Source organism: Cyprinodon variegatus, unplaced genomic scaffold (assembly GCF_000732505.1).
Source record: "Cyprinodon variegatus isolate N-32 unplaced genomic scaffold, C_variegatus-1.0 Scaffold91, whole genome shotgun sequence".
NCBI classification, from domain to species: Eukaryota; Metazoa; Chordata; class Actinopteri; order Cyprinodontiformes; family Cyprinodontidae; genus Cyprinodon; species Cyprinodon variegatus.
Window position 1 is genome coordinate 839,689 of NW_015150544.1, and position 17,507 is coordinate 857,195.

At 36.5% G+C, this 17,507-nt stretch overlaps 2 protein-coding genes across 3 annotated transcripts in view; both read left to right on the forward strand.

Moving 5' to 3' along the window:
* Nucleotides 1-3,500: 3,500 nt before the first annotated feature.
* scamp3 (secretory carrier membrane protein 3) lies at nucleotides 3,501-14,350 on the forward strand. Its single transcript, XM_015373669.1, has 9 exons — nucleotides 3,501-3,874; nucleotides 4,035-4,115; nucleotides 5,929-6,039; nucleotides 7,017-7,137; nucleotides 7,315-7,443; nucleotides 8,672-8,831; nucleotides 9,092-9,193; nucleotides 12,008-12,125; nucleotides 13,456-14,350. Exons 1-9 carry the CDS (start codon nucleotides 3,821-3,823, stop codon nucleotides 13,591-13,593), a joined length of 1,014 nt encoding a protein of 337 aa, XP_015229155.1. The 5' UTR covers nucleotides 3,501-3,820; the 3' UTR covers nucleotides 13,594-14,350.
* Nucleotides 14,351-16,287: 1,937 nt separating this feature from the next.
* Nucleotides 16,288-17,507, forward strand: part of LOC107084043 (E3 ubiquitin-protein ligase RNF115-like) — an 11,589-nt gene continuing 10,369 nt past the window's right edge. For both annotated transcript variants that reach the window (XM_015373686.1, XM_015373687.1), the window contains exon 1: nucleotides 16,288-16,390. In XM_015373686.1, the coding sequence (XP_015229172.1) occupies nucleotides 16,313-16,390 (78 nt within the window). In that variant the 5' untranslated portion in view covers nucleotides 16,288-16,312. The remainder of the gene's footprint in view (nucleotides 16,391-17,507) is intronic.

Sequence of the window (17,507 nt, forward strand, 5' to 3'; positions counted from 1 at the left end):
ATGCAGGGGGAAATGTCCCCCCTTTTCCCACTAAAAATGATGTCCCTGGTATCAATACTTCTACTCCACTACTGTTGTTTAGTACTTTTTCCACCACTGCCTGTCAGTACAGGTGAACAAATTTGTCATGGTAGTTTTATTACCATTATTAATTGTACTCTACTTCAGTGTTTCCCAACCGGGGAACCCTAGTGTACCCTGAGTCCATCGCAAAGGGTACAGGAAAATATTCCATTTCTTAGGCCTTTAAATAAAATAGGGCTGGGATCTGTTCTACTTTTTGAGGACCCACCTGAAAGATTAAACAAGCCTTTTTTAACCAAAAAGTAAAGTATACTTATATGTTTGAGTTCACCCTCAGCTGTGACACACATCCAAACCAAGCAGAGGAACAGACTGGATGTAGAGAACAGCCTGGGATCAGCTGTTTTTCTCACCTAGCTATCAGAGCTCATCAAAGCAGCTCAGCTGTCTTGATTAAGTGTTTTTTCTTTCTCTTCACATTGAAATCCCCATAATATTGATGTTTGTGGTTGCAATGTTCTAAAATGTGAATGTTCAGGGGTGCGATAACTTCAGCAGGACATTGTATGTAGCAATAAAGAAGGAAAATATCTGTTCACTTTTCTAAATATATATCCAACATGCCAGTAAAATGTGTACTTTTGATAGTCGTTAAAGAGGAAACTGATTCAAAATAGATGTCAGAAATAACAGAGATCTCCAGTTGGAAGAGAGGGACATCATGTATAAGCAGTTTAGAGGATCTGAAGTTTGAATTGTAGGTTTGTAATAAAACCCCATGACTGTCCTCACCCATGTGACCCCATGTGATTCCATAGAAGAAGAAGATCAAAAGAGAGGCGGACGGATTCAGCAAGGGCAGCAGGGCATGAAATGTACACGGACTGCTGGACATGAAGATGTAATCTTATCAGCTGCTGCTCAGTCTGACGATGGAGACAGTGGATGAGAATATGTGGTGATTTACAAAACAAATCTATTATTTTTCTATAATATTTCGATTTCAATTCAGTTCAGTTTATTAATATGGTGCCAATTCACAACACATGTCATTTCAAGACATTTTACAATTCATCAGATCATACAGTCAAATTGATTTAAAGTTTTATATAGAAGAAAAACCAGTTGATTGCATTGACTGATTGCCTCAAAGGCAATCCCTCACACCAGGCATATTTGTAGCGACAGTGGAGAGGAAAAACTCCCTTATAACAGGAAGAAACCTCAGTGTGAGCTGCCATCTGCTGAGGTTGACTAGGGTTCAAGGAGACAGAAGCAGACTTACAGAAAGAAGCAGAGATACATAAGGAACTTGTAGAAACACTAGTAAACCTGCAAATAGAGAGGTTTTAACTACAGTTTGTGGACTTTCTCAAAGTAAAGAATTACAATAGTCCAGCCTTGGAGAAACAAATGCATTGACTAACAGTTTCTCATCACCACCCCTGGACATGGATATTTCTCAGTTTTGCAATATTCCACAGATGTTAGAAGGAAATTCTAGAAACCTTTTTGATATGGGATTTAAATGACAGATCCTGATAAAAAATAACACCAAGATTTTTTACTTTATTATCTGAGATCAATTTAATCCCATCCACCTTAAGTGATTGACTACTCTGCTTCTTTTTCAAAGACTATTTAAACAGTATCTTTAAGAAGTGAGGAGAAGTTGCTGTATAGTTTTGCATTATCTGGGTCCAATTTTAATTAAGCCAAGTTTATGAATCCCATTTATGTGAGCCCTGATAGGCGAGGAACGAGGGAGACATCTACTGGTTAAAAGTAGTTATTACAGTTTGGTAAACTTCAGATTTTGTTTTCAAAGGATTTTCCATTAACTTAGTGGCATTGATAAGGAATGAGGAAGAAATTTGTTCGATATTAATGAAAATGTTTAAATCAATATGAATTTAAAATAAAAATGATTTATCTGTTTCCATTTGTATCATTCAAAAAAATAAATAAAATTAAAATAAAAAGTAGTTTGGTAAAAATATTTATAGACATGCGACTTAGTTGATATTAAGGAAGTCATACCCTACCTGTGATTACTGATGATCATTTGGAATGTTTTCCTTGGTCTATTGATCAAGTAACTTTAATAATGAGAGAATTGTGTGAGGATGGAAGAACTTCCAGCCATCACTGTTATATGTAGCTCCCTCCAAAGATGTTTATATTAAATCTGGACTCATCCTTGACCAGAAAAATTAATATTTTTAATCATTACAAATTATCTCATAGTTAGGAGGTAGTATCATAAAACCATAATTCATGTTTGTGGCATGGCAGACTCATAAAGTTAAAATATTTCAAACTTTTAAAAAAAATAGTAAATGTAACACTGAATAAAAAAAATAAAATAAGATAGGCTTTGACATAAATAAAATAGAATAATATATTTTGCAATGATTTTAGAATCTATTATTTAAAATCATCTTTATCTTTCATAAATACTTAGGTTGTTAAATATAGTATACATATATACTTCTTTTTGTCAGGGTCATGGGGGCCTGGGGCCCCCTCTCCAGCAGTCTTTGGTTTAAAGTTGGGCTACACCTTGAACAGGTCTTCATTCCCCTTATTAATTCATAACTACATTAGTTACAGACTATGTATTTCATCTCCCCAGAGGTGAGATTAGTTAGAATTTCAACTAACTGAGGTATAACCCACCAGAACTGTTTTAAATGACTCTTTCTTCATTGATTTGTTCCATGTTGTACAAGGACCAAAATTTAAATTGCAAAAAGGAATGGAAAATGCAAGGTAAATAGGAAAAGGGATTTGCAATTAAGTATTATCTTTTTTTTAAACTGTGATTAGAAACCTTAGGCCTATTTGTAGTCTGATGTGTTGTAGTTTTCATATATCCATTTAGAAATAGGACTTGAAATATATCTTCAAATTGCAGTATTTAACAATGGATTAGTAATTAAAATGTAAATTATGAATAATTCCATTTAAAATGTTCATTTAGAAACCTCTTTTGAAATAGGTTTTCAAATGTTAAATTTGAAAGGGTTGTTTTTCTTCAGTGGCGGTAAAATATTACTGTATTTTAAAAGAGAAATCTTTAAAATATTTTATTTTTATTTCGGAAATTTATTTTTCTTCAGTGACGGTTATGTATTACTCTGGTTTAACAGAGTAATCTTTAAAATATTTTATTTTTTATTTTGGAAATTTGTTTTTCTTCACTGACTGATAAGTATTACTCTATTTTAACAGAGAAATCTTAAAATATTTTATTTTTATTTCGGAAATTTGTTTTCTTCAGTGACGATTGAGTGTTACTCTATTTTAACAGATAAATCTTTAAAATATTTTATTTCTATTTCGGAAATTTGTTTTCTTCAGTGACTGTTAAGAATTACTCTATTTGAACAGATAAAGCTTTAAAATATTTTATTTTTATTTCGGAATATTATTTTTTTTGCCCCGCCCTTGACCTTTGTCACGTGACCCCGTGCCGCAGCAGGAGTCACATGATCGTTAGCTAGTTCTTGTTTTCCTGCCTCCTATAATATCTGATTTCCGCTGATATATTTGACTCTACAGGACCATTAAGTAGACATTAGCAGCTTGGGCGAATACAGGGTTTAGTCTCCAGCCACTAGTCGCTAGTTAACCGGTATGTTGACCATAGCAGCATCTGACTGGATAAACCGATAACAGCAACATCCGCCTTTTTCTCCGACAAAAAAGAAACTAAAGCCTCGTTACATCTCATAGCTAGCATTAGCTTAGCTTCTTCAACGTTTCCCTCAGTGGTGGGCAGTGACTGTGTGACATGTCGAAGTACACTAGCTTTCCAGAACCGACGGAGGACCAGAACCCTTTCCAGGTGGGTGAGTGACAGGATGATGACGGCTCACTGATGTCGCTCATCTGACCTGGTTTTTGTCCAGGCCCATCTGTCCTCCTGTATAAATCATCTGAGCCTAAATTTAAATGCAATAGAAAATTCAATAACTTGTTGATGTTTTTTTTTTACTATATACTAGGACCCTGCTGTGACTCAGCATAGCAGCAACACAGAATTTGCAACACTGGACCTTTACAACCCGTTTGACAAACCAGCTGGGGTGAGCAGTGTCTTTGTTTTTGCCTAGAAAATAAAACAAGCAAGAAAATATTGCATATTTGGTTTCAGTTGTCTTTACATTGTTATCCATTTGCTCCTCTACTCATTCATTTATCCATATGTTTATCCATTATTTAGACCTGTAACTCATTTGTTTTTATACCTTTCACTACTATAGATTATTCTCTATCTTTTTTGTTTCTTTGTCTCTTCATTACCCTCTGTTTACAGTTACAGGTCCTATTTTTTAAGCCAGAACAGAGTAGAAATATTTGACACACATTTACAGTCAGCTTTTGGTCTAAGTAGTGGTTTTAGACTTAATCTGAGGTCCTCAACAGGGGGTCCGTGGCCCCTAGGGGGTCCTCAGTGGTGCTGCATGGGGGTTGCAAAAGTTTTGGTTGATTATACTTTTTTTTTTATATTCCACTCTGCAATTCTTTCCAATAATTAAATTGTCTTTAAATACACATTAACATGAATTCAACATGTTAGTGGAGCAGTGGGTAGCACTGCTGCCTTGCAGCAAGAAGGTTCTGGGTTTGATTCCTGTCATCGAGTTTGCATGTTATCCCTGAGCATGCGTGGGTTCTCTCCGGGTACTCTGGCTTCCTCTTACAGTCCAAAAACATGACTGTTCACACACACACTAACAAGCTGTTAGTGTGTGCATGAATGGTTGTTTGTCTCTTTGTTACCCTGTGATAGACTGGCGACCTGTCCAGGATGTACCCCGCCTCTCGCCCGTAGACAGCTGGAGAAAGAAACCAGCACCCCTCGCGACACCACTTGGGATTAAGCGTGTCAGAAAATGGATGGATGAATTCAACACACTGTAGTGAACAGATAAATGGAGGCAGAAGATGTCTTTTATCAATGCACACATTCAGCGACACACAAGAGCTCTTTTAAGCTGGGCACCGTTTCATTCACAACACCTCTCCCATCAACCAGGAATCAGAATCAGAAATACTTTAATAATCCCAGAGCGAAATTACTTTCGTTACATTACTCCATCTGTAATAGAGAGACAATAGGACCAGTTTGATATAATACAATTTCATACAATATATATAATTGGGGGGTCCCCGCTCCATCTCGCCATCAGTTTGAGGGTCTTTGGCCTGGAAACCGTTGAAGACCCCTGGACTAAATTAACCGGGGGGGCAGGATAAGGTCCGGGTTTTCTCATTGGGTGACAGAAAAAAACAATAACGCACACATAAAAACTAGGGCAACAGTGCATTGTTTAGTATATTAAGTGAGCCAAAAAAAAAATGGTTTTCAGATTCCTGATCTAATGGATGAAAACTGTGATTGCATATCATAAGAAATTGATTTTGTATTTAGCTAAACAATTGCAGGTGAATTTTCCCTTAATTGCAACGAATAAATGGGATGATCTGGCTAATGAATGAGTATTTCTGCTCTTGAAATGAGATGATTAGGTATTACCCACTTGAAGCAAGATAAATGAAATGCTTTTAAATCATTTTACACCATCAGTATATTATCTTACCTCCTTAAATCAAGGGGAAATACACCAATTTCAAGAGAAAATGACTTTCTTATACTGAGTGTTTTGCTGTGTGTGTTTTCACTACAGGGGTCTTAACAGGGAGGGCCCATGATCTGTTGGCCCTTATCTAGAAGTTCCCATTTCTAAATGTAATTCACACTTTGATATAAACAACTGTATAGGAAGCCAAGTTATATACAGTGTTCTGTACAAGAGGCCCTGTTTATTAACTCGTTGGTTTTTAATGTTTTATTCATCACTCTAATGGATATGTTTTGTTGTTTTATTTTTATAGCCTCCACCACCATATGAAGCCACATCTCCGTCTGCACCTGCTCCTGCACAGACGCCACCCAGCAGAACAACACCCACTGAGCCTCGCAACTATGGCTCCTATACCTCCCAGGTAGTCATTTCGCAATGTACAGTTACCACTAACGTTGATGGAGCATTTCATCTTACGGCCGATATTTTTGGCCGATCCAAGCATTTTTTTCTTTGTTTCAGCCGAATCATTAGTATATTCAGCAGCCATACCTTAAAATAGAATGAGGCATGTTTGTTTCCACTTCCTCTATTTACTGTTTATTGTTATTGTTTTATTTGTTAATAAACATTTCTGTTTTTGTTTGTTTGCTTTTTTTTTTTTTTTCCGTTTTTGTCATGTGAATGGAAAAAGAAAAAGCAATATAAGCTTCAAGAATCGGTCCAAACATATCAACAGCACATACCGGGAATCGGTTAGGCTAATCTCCAAATAATCAGCGATGGCCTTAATAAGTCGATCTCTCATCACTTTTGCCCTTTTTATTTCAGTAGAAGTTAGGTTCACATATATATGTGGCTCTGTAATTATCAATGTGATAAAGAGGATATGAAGTGCTTTGCAAAAAATACTGAAATCATAGACTTTTAAAGCAGGATCTGTTATCGCTGTGGATGAGTTGTAAGAAAGCCATAGCAGGTTCCTTATTGGTCATGTAAGACAGATGGCAAATATAAGGGAAGGTATTTTGGAAAGACTTGACATTTTAGCTTTTCTGTCTACTTGTGTGACAGGAAATTAGCACTGCGTGTCAGTCTGAACACAGCATCCTCACTGAGAACCATAGGGGCAGCCTCCCGCTGCAGGGATGCATTTTTCAGGACAGAAAATCAGGCTAGAGCTGATGAAAAGAACAGTAAAGCGACTTACAGGACTAAAAACTTTTTTTCTATTAATTATAAATGTAAGCATCTAAATGAGTCCACCACTTTAAACCACTTAGAACTGCTTTTAAGCTATGACATGTTTGCAAAACACTTCTAAGTATTAGAGGCGACTGTTTTGTTTTTTTTCTGTGAAAGCTGACCTCCAGTTTTCCTGCTGTGTCTGTGTGTTAGCCTGCAGTGAACGCCACCACAGCAGAGCTCCTGAGGAAGCAGGAGGAGCTTGAGAGGAAAGCCCAGGAGTTGGAGAGGAGGGAACGGGAGTTGCAGTCTCACAGCCTCGGACCGGGAGCCAGTAAGACACAGCAAAGCTAGACTCTGCTTTGTTCAGCATATAATTTACTTTTCAAAGTGGGAAGTCCTTTTTTCTTTATATTAATGCTTCCTGAAAGGACTCTATTGGCGTCAGTTTGTCAAATAAATATTAAATAAGGGATTCTTTGGCTTTAGCTGCTTCTGTTCTCTTCTTCAGCGCGTCAGAATAATTGGCCCCCACTGCCTTCCTTCTTTCCTGTCGGGCCCTGCTTCTACCAGGACATCAGTGTGGAGATCAGCCAGCGCTTCCAGCGTACTGTCACCATTATGTACTACTTCTGGATGTGTGAGTTTAATGAACTGAAATATATACACACCACACACTTCAAATTCAATAAGACTCACAAGCCCATGAGAACCAGTTGTTATTTAGCACGGTTCTGGTCAGATGTTTTCTTAACCCTTTACAGGGCACTCAGTGAAATACTTTGAAAATCAAAATGTCAAGCCAATAGTGTTATTGGAGTCCAGGACAAAACCTTATTACCTTTAACATTCAAAAAATATGGATATTTTGATGGCAAAAAAGAATGTCAATGAAATAACAATAAATGCCATCTTGCCCGGATATATTAAGAAAAATAACAAAAAGCGTTTCTATAAGAAATTCATCTAAAACACTTTGAGAGTGAAAGAAACATTTTTTTTTTGGTACAAAATAAACGTAGAGGCATTAATGCTGATACTGGCACTTATATTTTTTAGTTCATAAACCTATATATAATTGTTAACTAGGCTTATTAACTTTTTAACTTTACTTTTTAACTTTTTTAATTAGCATTTACCTTTTTTTCTGTATTAACTTTTTAAAATAGCTTATTACCTTTTTTTTCTTGACTTTTTAACCTTTTTTTTTCCAACTTAATTTACAGTAGTTAATATATCATTCAAGGGCTAATTGCTAATTGGTCAAATGCCAAAATAAGATGTACAGCCATGTAGCAGTATCTTTGCTGAATGGCTGGATATAGATCTTGTGCTTCTAGATCTCACTGAGGGACAGGGGGGACTCCATTTGTAAGGGGAATGCAAGTGATCACAAACGGGAGCTTGCATATAAAGGGTTAAACCTCCAGTAGGCATGACTTTTACATCATATATTCAGGGATTTATGTGAACTGCTCTATTATTTGCAGTCAAATGACGATGCAGTAAACAACTTTGAGGATTTTTACAAAAAAACAAAATCTGGAGGCAAGTTTTTCCTAATTCTCCAATTTCAGTTACAAACTCAAATACATCCCCCACTTATATATGGATTCAAATCCTTCAGAAACTTGCAGAGAAACTGTCATTTTGGTATTTATGTCAGCAGGTTGCTTAGTGCTGGCATAACCGACTTACTAAGAAACTTTTTTTTTTTTTTAGTTCTTTTTATGAACTTCTTTGTTAAGCTATGTCTGTTTAATATGAATGAAGTATGGTTATTTTGAATTTAGAACCGTTTGTGAAAAGTAGCACTCTATTTCCTTGCCATCTAAAGAGATTTATTTTCCTGTCTTTGTAACAAACAGTCTGTGCGTTCACCCTCCTCTTCAACCTGATCTCTTCCCTGGCTATGTTTTGTGTGGACACCAGCGAGGGTTCCGGTTTTGGACTCTCCATCCTCTGGACTCTCCTCTTCACTCCCTGCTCCTTCGTCTGCTGGTATCGACCTGTTTATAAAGCCTTCAGGTGATCCCAGCTTTTTTTCATCCTTTGTGTTTAGACAAAAGATGCTGACTGTTATTTTTCAAACTATTAAGAATCCCTTCCTGTGGTTGCTGCTTTGTCCATTTCATGAATATAGCAGATTTATATAGCAACTTTAAGTAGCAAGAGAGTACAATGTGCTGTACATGAGAATAAAAAAACTGAAAAATGTATTAAAACTAAACAATCATATATAAAAAGATAAAGTGATATAATATGATTATAATGTTTTTCTTTTGCAGGAGTGACAGCTCCTTCAACTTCTTTATCTTCTTCTTTATCTTCTTTGCTCAAGTCTGCGTCTTTGTCATCATGACTATTGGAATCCCTGGATCAGGATTCAGGTACAACCTGGCACTATGTATATTTGATTCGCTGAACCAATTAATACTCCCACAGGTTGTTGTTTATACCAGCTTCTTTTCCATTAAAACAATGACCTGAAGTCAATGACCTGAAAAGAGCTTGGATGGTTACTGTTGGTAATACACTAAGACGTCATGGTATGAAATAATGCATGTCACAGAAGTTTCCCCTGCTTAAACCAGCACATGTCAAGGCCCATTTTAAGTTTGCCAATGACCATTTGGATGTTCCAGAGGAGTCATGGGAGAATGTCATGTGGTCAGATGAGACCAAATTACAACTTTATGGTCAAAACTCCACTAACTGCGTTTGGAGGAAGAAGAATGATGAGTACCATCCCAAGACAGGGTGACTGCACTGTATTAAGGAGAGGATGACCGGGGACATGTATTACAAGATTATGGGGAACAACCTCCTTCCCTCAATTAAGGGTATTGAAGATGAGTCCAACATGACAATTATCCGAAGCGCACAGCCTGGATAACCCCAAAAGAGAATTATCAGAGCGAGCTCAAACTCTGTGTTTCTCAGTAACAGCCCAGAAACCTGACTGATCTAGAGAAGATCTAGATGACAATTTCAAACCCCTCCATGATTTCTAAGTGGGAGAACTTGCAAAATAGCAGGATGTTCAAATACTCATTTTCCTCACTGTAGTATACATCAAAGCTTGAAAGCAGTTTCAGTTTTTATCTCCAAGTAGTAGTGTGATTAATTTGACTCAAAAACTAAAAGTTGCCTCTCGTGATAAAAACATAATCTCTTAAGGGGAAATGGTCATTTTTGAGCTGAGAAACTTAAAACGGTTTAACAATCTGTGAGGTTTTTTTTAAAGTTCCTTTGCTTTTCCTTGTTTACCCTCCTACAGACCACTGTGACTCAGGTGGAAAGCCACGGTGAGGCAATCCAAGAAGGGCTGCAACTAAAGATCATTTTCCTAATTGATTCATCTGTCAATAATTTCTATGATTAATGGATTAATAATCAGATTCCAAAAGGTTTCTTTTTTTTTATTTAAACTCAAATTTAAACCATGTGCAACTAAAGCTTTTTCGCTTGAGGAATATATAGACAGGTTAAAAAGTTTTTGTTTTTATCTTAAATGTAAAATGTTTATATTATTTTCTTTCACAGTGTGGTATAATTAGTGCTTTAAGTGGTTTGCTCTGTTAGCTAAAGACATTCTCTATTCTGCATTTAACAATTAATAGATTAGCAGATGATTACATCAATTATATCAATAAGATATTAATCCATTTAATTGTTTCAGCCCTAAGTTTAAATAGTCAAGTCTTTTCCATTTTATTTAATGAGTACAAACGTCCCTAAATAGAAAATAAGACAAATTATTAAAAAAAACAGTAAAACAAATTATAAAGCAATTGTGTGGAAAGGTAAAATAGCACAAGAGTGACTCATATTTGAAATTAAGAAAAGAGAATGACATTTGCAATTTTCAACTAAAATACCTGAACTTTACTAAAATGATGATTTAAAAAAAAAAAGGCATGTTTAGTGTTTGAGACACTGTAGCTACTGATCAGAGGTGATCACAACCAAAAAGACTTAAAACACTCCAGCTGATCTGGATTTAAAAATATAAAGCAGCTGTCTGGAATATATTTCCTTTGACCAAAGACAGTGAAGAGATTTTTAGATGGGCATAATTTGCTCAAACCTTTAGAGTTCGGCTAAAATGGTTGCCTTATTGTGCATCAGAATATTTTTTGTTTCCAACAAAGTGTGCCTTATAGCATTCTTAACTGCAACTAAAGATGTGAGCCTGTTTTTCTAAATCAGGTTTTGTCAGGAAGGATGTGAGGTTAGCTAATTCTCTGAGGTATTAATATGCAGTCTGGTGTTTATTCAAAATTAAAGCAGCATAGTGTAAGTTCCAAAGTTTTTGCAGAAAATGACATTTATTTTATTACAATTTAAAATGAAAACACTATGAACGACTCGTACACAAAATAAACGGCCAGATTGAGGCGTATCAAAGTACATGGGAACCGTTTTTAAAACCAGAGAGGAAAGACTCAAACACTATTGATCCAGAATAAAGATGCAGTGTGTGAGAATTATTATTATTATTATATATTTTTCTCTTTAGTCTCATCTGCTGGCGGAGGTGGGGGGGTGGGTACAGGAGGGCCGGGAGGGATTCATGATTAAATGTTAAAAACCCAAGTCCTTCTCTGTACAATCACTCAACGTTGTACACTTTACAGTACTGACAATGCCATCACTGGTTTTACCATATGTTTAATTGTTGAAGGATGTAATAAACATTAAAATTGAAAAAAATAAAATAAAATGAAAACACTGGCTGCAAGTTGAGCCAGTAGCACTAGAGCCAGGTTGACCACTTAACTAAATACGATAATTGGTGGGTAACTTAGGGTTAAGTTCCTTGGTCAGCCGATAATAGAACAGAATAGAAGACATCTGCTGCAGAATATAGTTGAGAAAAACACTATTTCGACTTAAAGGATGGATTAGAAGCAGTCATTTAAAGCTGCATAAGATCAATTAGACCAGAGATTTTCTGATGATTAAGGTACGTTTTTATGCCTTTTGTTTCAAACTAAATTTTCTTATACAGATGAGTTTCAGTACTTCAACTAATGTATTCAGCACAATTTTATTTTATGAAAATCAAGACAAGTAGATTTGTCCTGGGAGGCTACTGCAGCTGATAATATAATCTTCGACCATTATGCTTTTCTTGATATAATCTTTATTTTCCTACTTTCTCTCGCTGGATCTTTACTGTAAACAATTTTTCTCCTCAGCGGCTGGATTGTGAGCCTGGCTCTTCTGAGTAAAAGCACCGCCGTTGGTGTGATCATGATTATGAACGCCATCCTGTTCACTGCCCAGACCGCCATGGGGGTTTTCCTGTTGAAGAAGGTCAGTGGATTTCTATTTGTAGGGCTAATCTAAGGATAGAACACACTAAGGCTGCAGTTTGACAGATGTTTGTGTCCTTATTTTGATCTTTATTTGGTTTAATACGCTTAAACTTGGTTATTCTGAAGCTGTTTACTGCCTACCCACACATAATATACTTTGGTTTTTATTCATGATTTGAAATGAGACATGTTTTAAATTAGATTAGGTCAGTTTTAAAATCTCAAAAGGGACAAGGTCTTTTAATAAACTGATTTGCTCAGTTTATAGTCAGAATAAACTCATTACAAACACACCACCTTTTTATTTACATCTATAGCAGGCACTACTCGACTCTTTCTGATTCCGTAAGTAGCTTCAAGTAAGAACAAAATCATCACAAGTTTTTATCCTCCAATTTTTTTCTATAATTGTATAATGGAAGCAGATGTTCTCTTTAAAAAAACAGACTTTTTCTTTATTTTCATTGTCTCTTTAGGTTAGGCGATAATCAGCCATGCTGTTATATCCCAGAATCTCATTGTACTCCAACTTGTTTAAAAAAAAAAAAAAAAAATGACACAAAGCCTGACTAAATCTGCAAATCTAATGCTAATTTAGCAGATCCTAAACTTTTTTTTTTTTTTTGATGGGGCCCCTCCTTTATTAGAGATCTTTTGAACCAGGTGAAGCTAAACTGTGCGAATGGAGGAAAGGCAAAACTTAGCAAATTTCATAGTTTTGGCTTAGCAATGGCATTATTTAGAATCTCTATAATTCTAATAAAAATTACAGTTATTTCAAAACTTAAATCATCTGGGGAATCCTGTTAATTGTTTAAGTGCTACATTTCACTTTAAACACATTAATCTATGAGACTCCAAACCTGTTACCTTACTTAATTTTACTATGGCTGAACATTCAGTTGGATTTTACACTTGTTTCTCACTCTTAGAACACATGAACCTTAAAAAGTCAGGCATCTTGAACCGAACCCAAGGATTAATCAGACTTGTAAAGATGTGCAATTCTCTTCCTGATATACCTGGAGTTAATCTCCTTTTGAAATATTGCTGATTAGTTGATCAGACGCTCATAAAAACAATGATATATATTCTTCCTGAAATGTTTTAAAAGCAGAATATCTAAGTGTGTGTAATGAAATGAAATGATCTCTATGCTTTGTCCTGTTGAGCCACCCCCCATATATTTAGCAGATAGCAAGTGGTCTCTGAGGGAAAATCCACATATTAGGTTCTAGGTATCGTTTTCATCCGCATTGTGTTGATAACATGACAATGAATTGCTGCAGGTCTCAGGTGTCAGTGTACTCTTCTTTCCTCCGCTTCAGATCCACAGCATGTACAGGCAAACCGATGCCAGCTTCCAAAAGGCTCAGGCTGAGTTCGCCACCGAAGTCATGTCCAATCAGACCGTACGCCAAGCAGCTGCCTCTGCTGCCCAGGGGGCCTTCACTGCACCTCGATAGGACAGCAGGATGAGCGGAGCGCCAGGGATTGATGACAAAGCGCCTCTAGAAAGCTGAAATTCAGCAGTCATGCATGAGTTTTCTGATATTTTTTTTTTGTTTTGAAAATGTACAGGAGAAGATGCAGACAATGCCAAACTGAATGAACCAAAAGGTAAAAATTTAGGTGGTGTAAAATATGAAACCGATGCTGTCAAAGTGTCAGTGTGAAGGAAACTATGCTGTCTGCCCAGAATGTGTACCTTGCTTCTTTTCAATAATGGTATTTATGTTTTTGCAGAAAGAAATGTTGCCATTTTTTCCATTTATATCCACAACTGAACAGCTCCTCCTAAGACAATGCTTTTGTTTGGCTCAAGTGTTAAATAAATGATGCTGTTATTGTTACAAATAAGAATACTAACTAACTGGATTGCCAAATCTTCTCATGCTGTATGAAATAAGTGTTGTTTTTGTTTCCAGTGTCTGTGACTGTTCTGTTGAAACCTAAAGTGATTATAATTATAGCACACAGCTGTTTTGGTTTTAATTAAAACACATTGCCATTCTTTCAGATTCAAATACTGCCTTCAGTGCATCATTTTGATTATATACCGGGTTTTTATTTTTAAATCAAAAGTTAGTGTTTTCATTAGAATTTTGCTGGTATGGCTCTTTGACCAGGGCGCTTCTGGGTCAGGAGGAAGCACCAGTGTGGCAGTAGGCAAATCTGGGTTTAATTTCTAGCTTGAGCGTACAAAGACAGGCGGAGCTGGGGTTTGAACAGGCGACAATTCTGTTGTCAGGACAAACTCCTTCATCCTAGTCCACTGTCACCCATATTATATGTATTTATTTAAAAAATCATAAATGGTTGTTAGTTTAAATTTCGTGTAGGTCTGAAAATTAAATAAAGTGTCTAAAATGCTTCACTCCAACCGAAACTTCCATCAATCCTGGACATGGCGCCCCTTTGTTTTAAAGACTGTGAGCCTAACATGCGTTGCAGTTTGATAAAGGTGGGTAAGTGAAGCTTTAAATGACATCAATATCAAGTGATCGGATAGGACCAAACGCTGATCCAGTGTTCACCTAAATGACTGATGATGATAAATAGAATCCACCTCTGTGTAATCAAGGCTCTGTATAAATGCAACTGCTCTGTGATAGTCTCAGAGGTCTGTTTAAAGCGCAGAGAGCATCATGAAGAACAAAAAAACACACCAGGTAGGTCTGAGATACCGTTGCCAAGAAGTTTAAAGCTAGATTTGGACAGCCCAAGGAGCACCGTGTAAGCGATAATATTGAAATGGAAGGAGTATCTTAACACTGACCCAGCTGTTGCTCTAAAAATTCTGCTCAAACAAGGAGAAGACTGATCAGAGAAGCAGCCAAGAGGCCCATGATCACTCTGGATGAACTGCAGAGATCTACAGCTGAGGTGGGAGACTCTGCCCATAGGACAACAATATACTGCACAAATCCAGCCATTATGGAAGAAAGCCATTTCTTAAAGATATCCATACAAAGTCTTGTTTGACGTTTGCCACAAGTCAACAGGGAGACTCAGCAAACATATGGAAGAAGGAGCTCTGGTCGGATAAAACCAAAATCAAACTTTATGGCAAGAATGCAAAACATTATGTTTGGTGTAAAAGCAACACAGCTCATCACCCCTACACACCATCCCCACTGTCAAACAAGGTGGTGGCAGCATCCTGGTTTGGTCCTGCTTTACTATAACAGGACAGGGAAGACGGTCAAAATTGATGGAAAGATGGATGGAGACAAATACAGGAACATTCTGGAAGAAACCCTGTTGGAGTCTGCAAAAGACCTGAGATTCCAACAAGAGAATGATCACCATCAGACCTCATGGAGCTCCAGCTGTTTTACAAGGAGGAATGGGCAAAAAGGTCCGTCTCTAGATGTGCAAAACTGAGACGTACCCCAAGCAACTTGCAGCTGCAATCGCTGCAAAAGGTGGAACTACAAAGTATTAACTGAAACGTGCTGAGTAATTTTGCACACCTTATTTTTCAGTTTTTTGTTACATTTTAAAATATCCAATATACTAGTTTTGACTAAAATATGAAAGAGGATTACAGCCACTGGGGAAAAAAAAAAGTTCACTGATTTTTAAATTTTATTTCAGTTTAACATGGGGAAAAAGTCAGAATTCTGACTTTTGTTTCTCAGAATTCTGACTTTAATCTCAGAAGTCTGACTTTTTTCTTAGAGTTCTGACAGCTAACAAACATGTTAGCATCAAGCCATAGCCATGTCTGTTTTAGAGACTAGCTTTCTTGTTTTAATGACTTTTTGCTCCTCCATTAATGAGGGGACCCCAATTCCGTCATTTACCACCAATGTGTCGCTGGCCACCTCAAACAACTCACATCTTTGTCAGTGAAGCTGAGTGCTCCAACATCTCTTCCTTCATGGTGCCCATCTACATTAGGATCCAAAATTCTGAGATTAAAGTCAGAATTCTGAGATTAAAGTTATAATTCTGAGAAAAAAGTCAGAATTCTTACTTTTTTCCCATGTTAAACTGAAATAAAATTTAAAAATTAGTTAACTTTTTTTTTTCTTTCAGTGGCCTAATCCTCTTCCGTATAAAAACATGTTGACCAACTGAAGTTTTTCTTGAGCCTATAACTCTCTCTCTTGGTTTTTCCAAACTTTAAATTTAGACTTTTTTTGGGGGGGTGACGTCACAGACAACTCCCTACTAAACATGGCGGAGGCTGCGGACGCACCACAACACCGGTTTTACTGTCACTGCTGTAAGAGGGAGACGGAGCCCAAACTGCCGGTGGGTTTCATTTTGGAGATTCTAATCTACTGCGATTAATCCCCTAATTTAAGCTCTACAGAGCGCTTTCTATTTCTTTACGAAAAATTCTAACTTTTAATCTGTTATTTCAACTCAGAATTAGTATAAAATGAAATCTCTGACATCTACAGCCTTTTATAGGTACTTGGAAATGGGTCGTAAGCGCGTATTATGCATGAAAGTCTTAAATTAGATGGTGGGAGTAAAATCTGGTTATTCCCTTGGCCATATTTAGAAGCGCTTCTGCTGCGTCCAGCTGCCTGCTGTCAGCTGCATGTCAGTAACACAAGAGTGCGGTGGGTGCGTAAAAACGCACAACACTGGATCCACACACAACACTGTAGCTATTTGGTAAAGCCTGATATATCCTTGATTTTCTTTCCTTTTTTATATGAAATGCAATTTTTTTTTTCGTGGGAGAAGAAAATATAATTCAATATATAGGCTTTTTTTTCTTTTTTTTTATGTATGCAATTGGTATTCCTCCCAGGGTACCACACTGACTTTTTAGTAAACCCTCTTTCTGCATTATATTAATGAAAACTGTTTTACAAATAGTGGCCCCCCATTTCTAAGCAATAAAACATTATTTATCTTACATTTCTTTGGTGTTTGCATTGATTTGTAACCTCCCTCTAAATTGTGTCCTTTCTAATGTTGAATTTCTCAGTCATCATTTTCTGCTCTTTGTGGCTGCATGCATACAGTGTAATTCCTAGTTTAGAGATACAATTTCCTTTTTTTGTGTGTATCTAGAGGTTGCCTGAAAGTACTTTAACCTTGGTTGTTCAATTCAAGAGACCCTTTTGATGCCCCCCTGGGCAACTGCCAATTATTGCCTGTATTTCTTTTCTATGAAAGAAAGTATAAGTAATCCTAAAGGATATTTATATTATCCGCAGTTTACATTTAGGCCAGCTCATAGTTTTAATAGAAAAACATTAAAAGTGTTTAATTATGTGTTTGATAATATGTTTTTTAATATGTTTTTTACTTGTCTATTTAGTTCAATTTTAGCTGGGGCATATACCTTAAACTAGTGTATATTGGTATATCTAGTATATATTTTGTATGTTAATAAAAAGGTACTGATGTC

Bases quoted from the DNA above. Each gene is read 5' to 3' on its own strand.
- scamp3 (XM_015373669.1), top strand. From the start codon at position 3,821: ATGTCGAAGTACACTAGCTTTCCAGAACCGACGGAGGACCAGAACCCT. The intron at 3,875-4,034 runs GTGGGTGAGTGA...ACTATATACTAG, and splicing joins AGGACCAGAACCCTTTCCAG to GACCCTGCTGTGACTCAGCA. The intron at 4,116-5,928 runs GTGAGCAGTGTC...TTATTTTTATAG, and splicing joins CGTTTGACAAACCAGCTGGG to CCTCCACCACCATATGAAGC.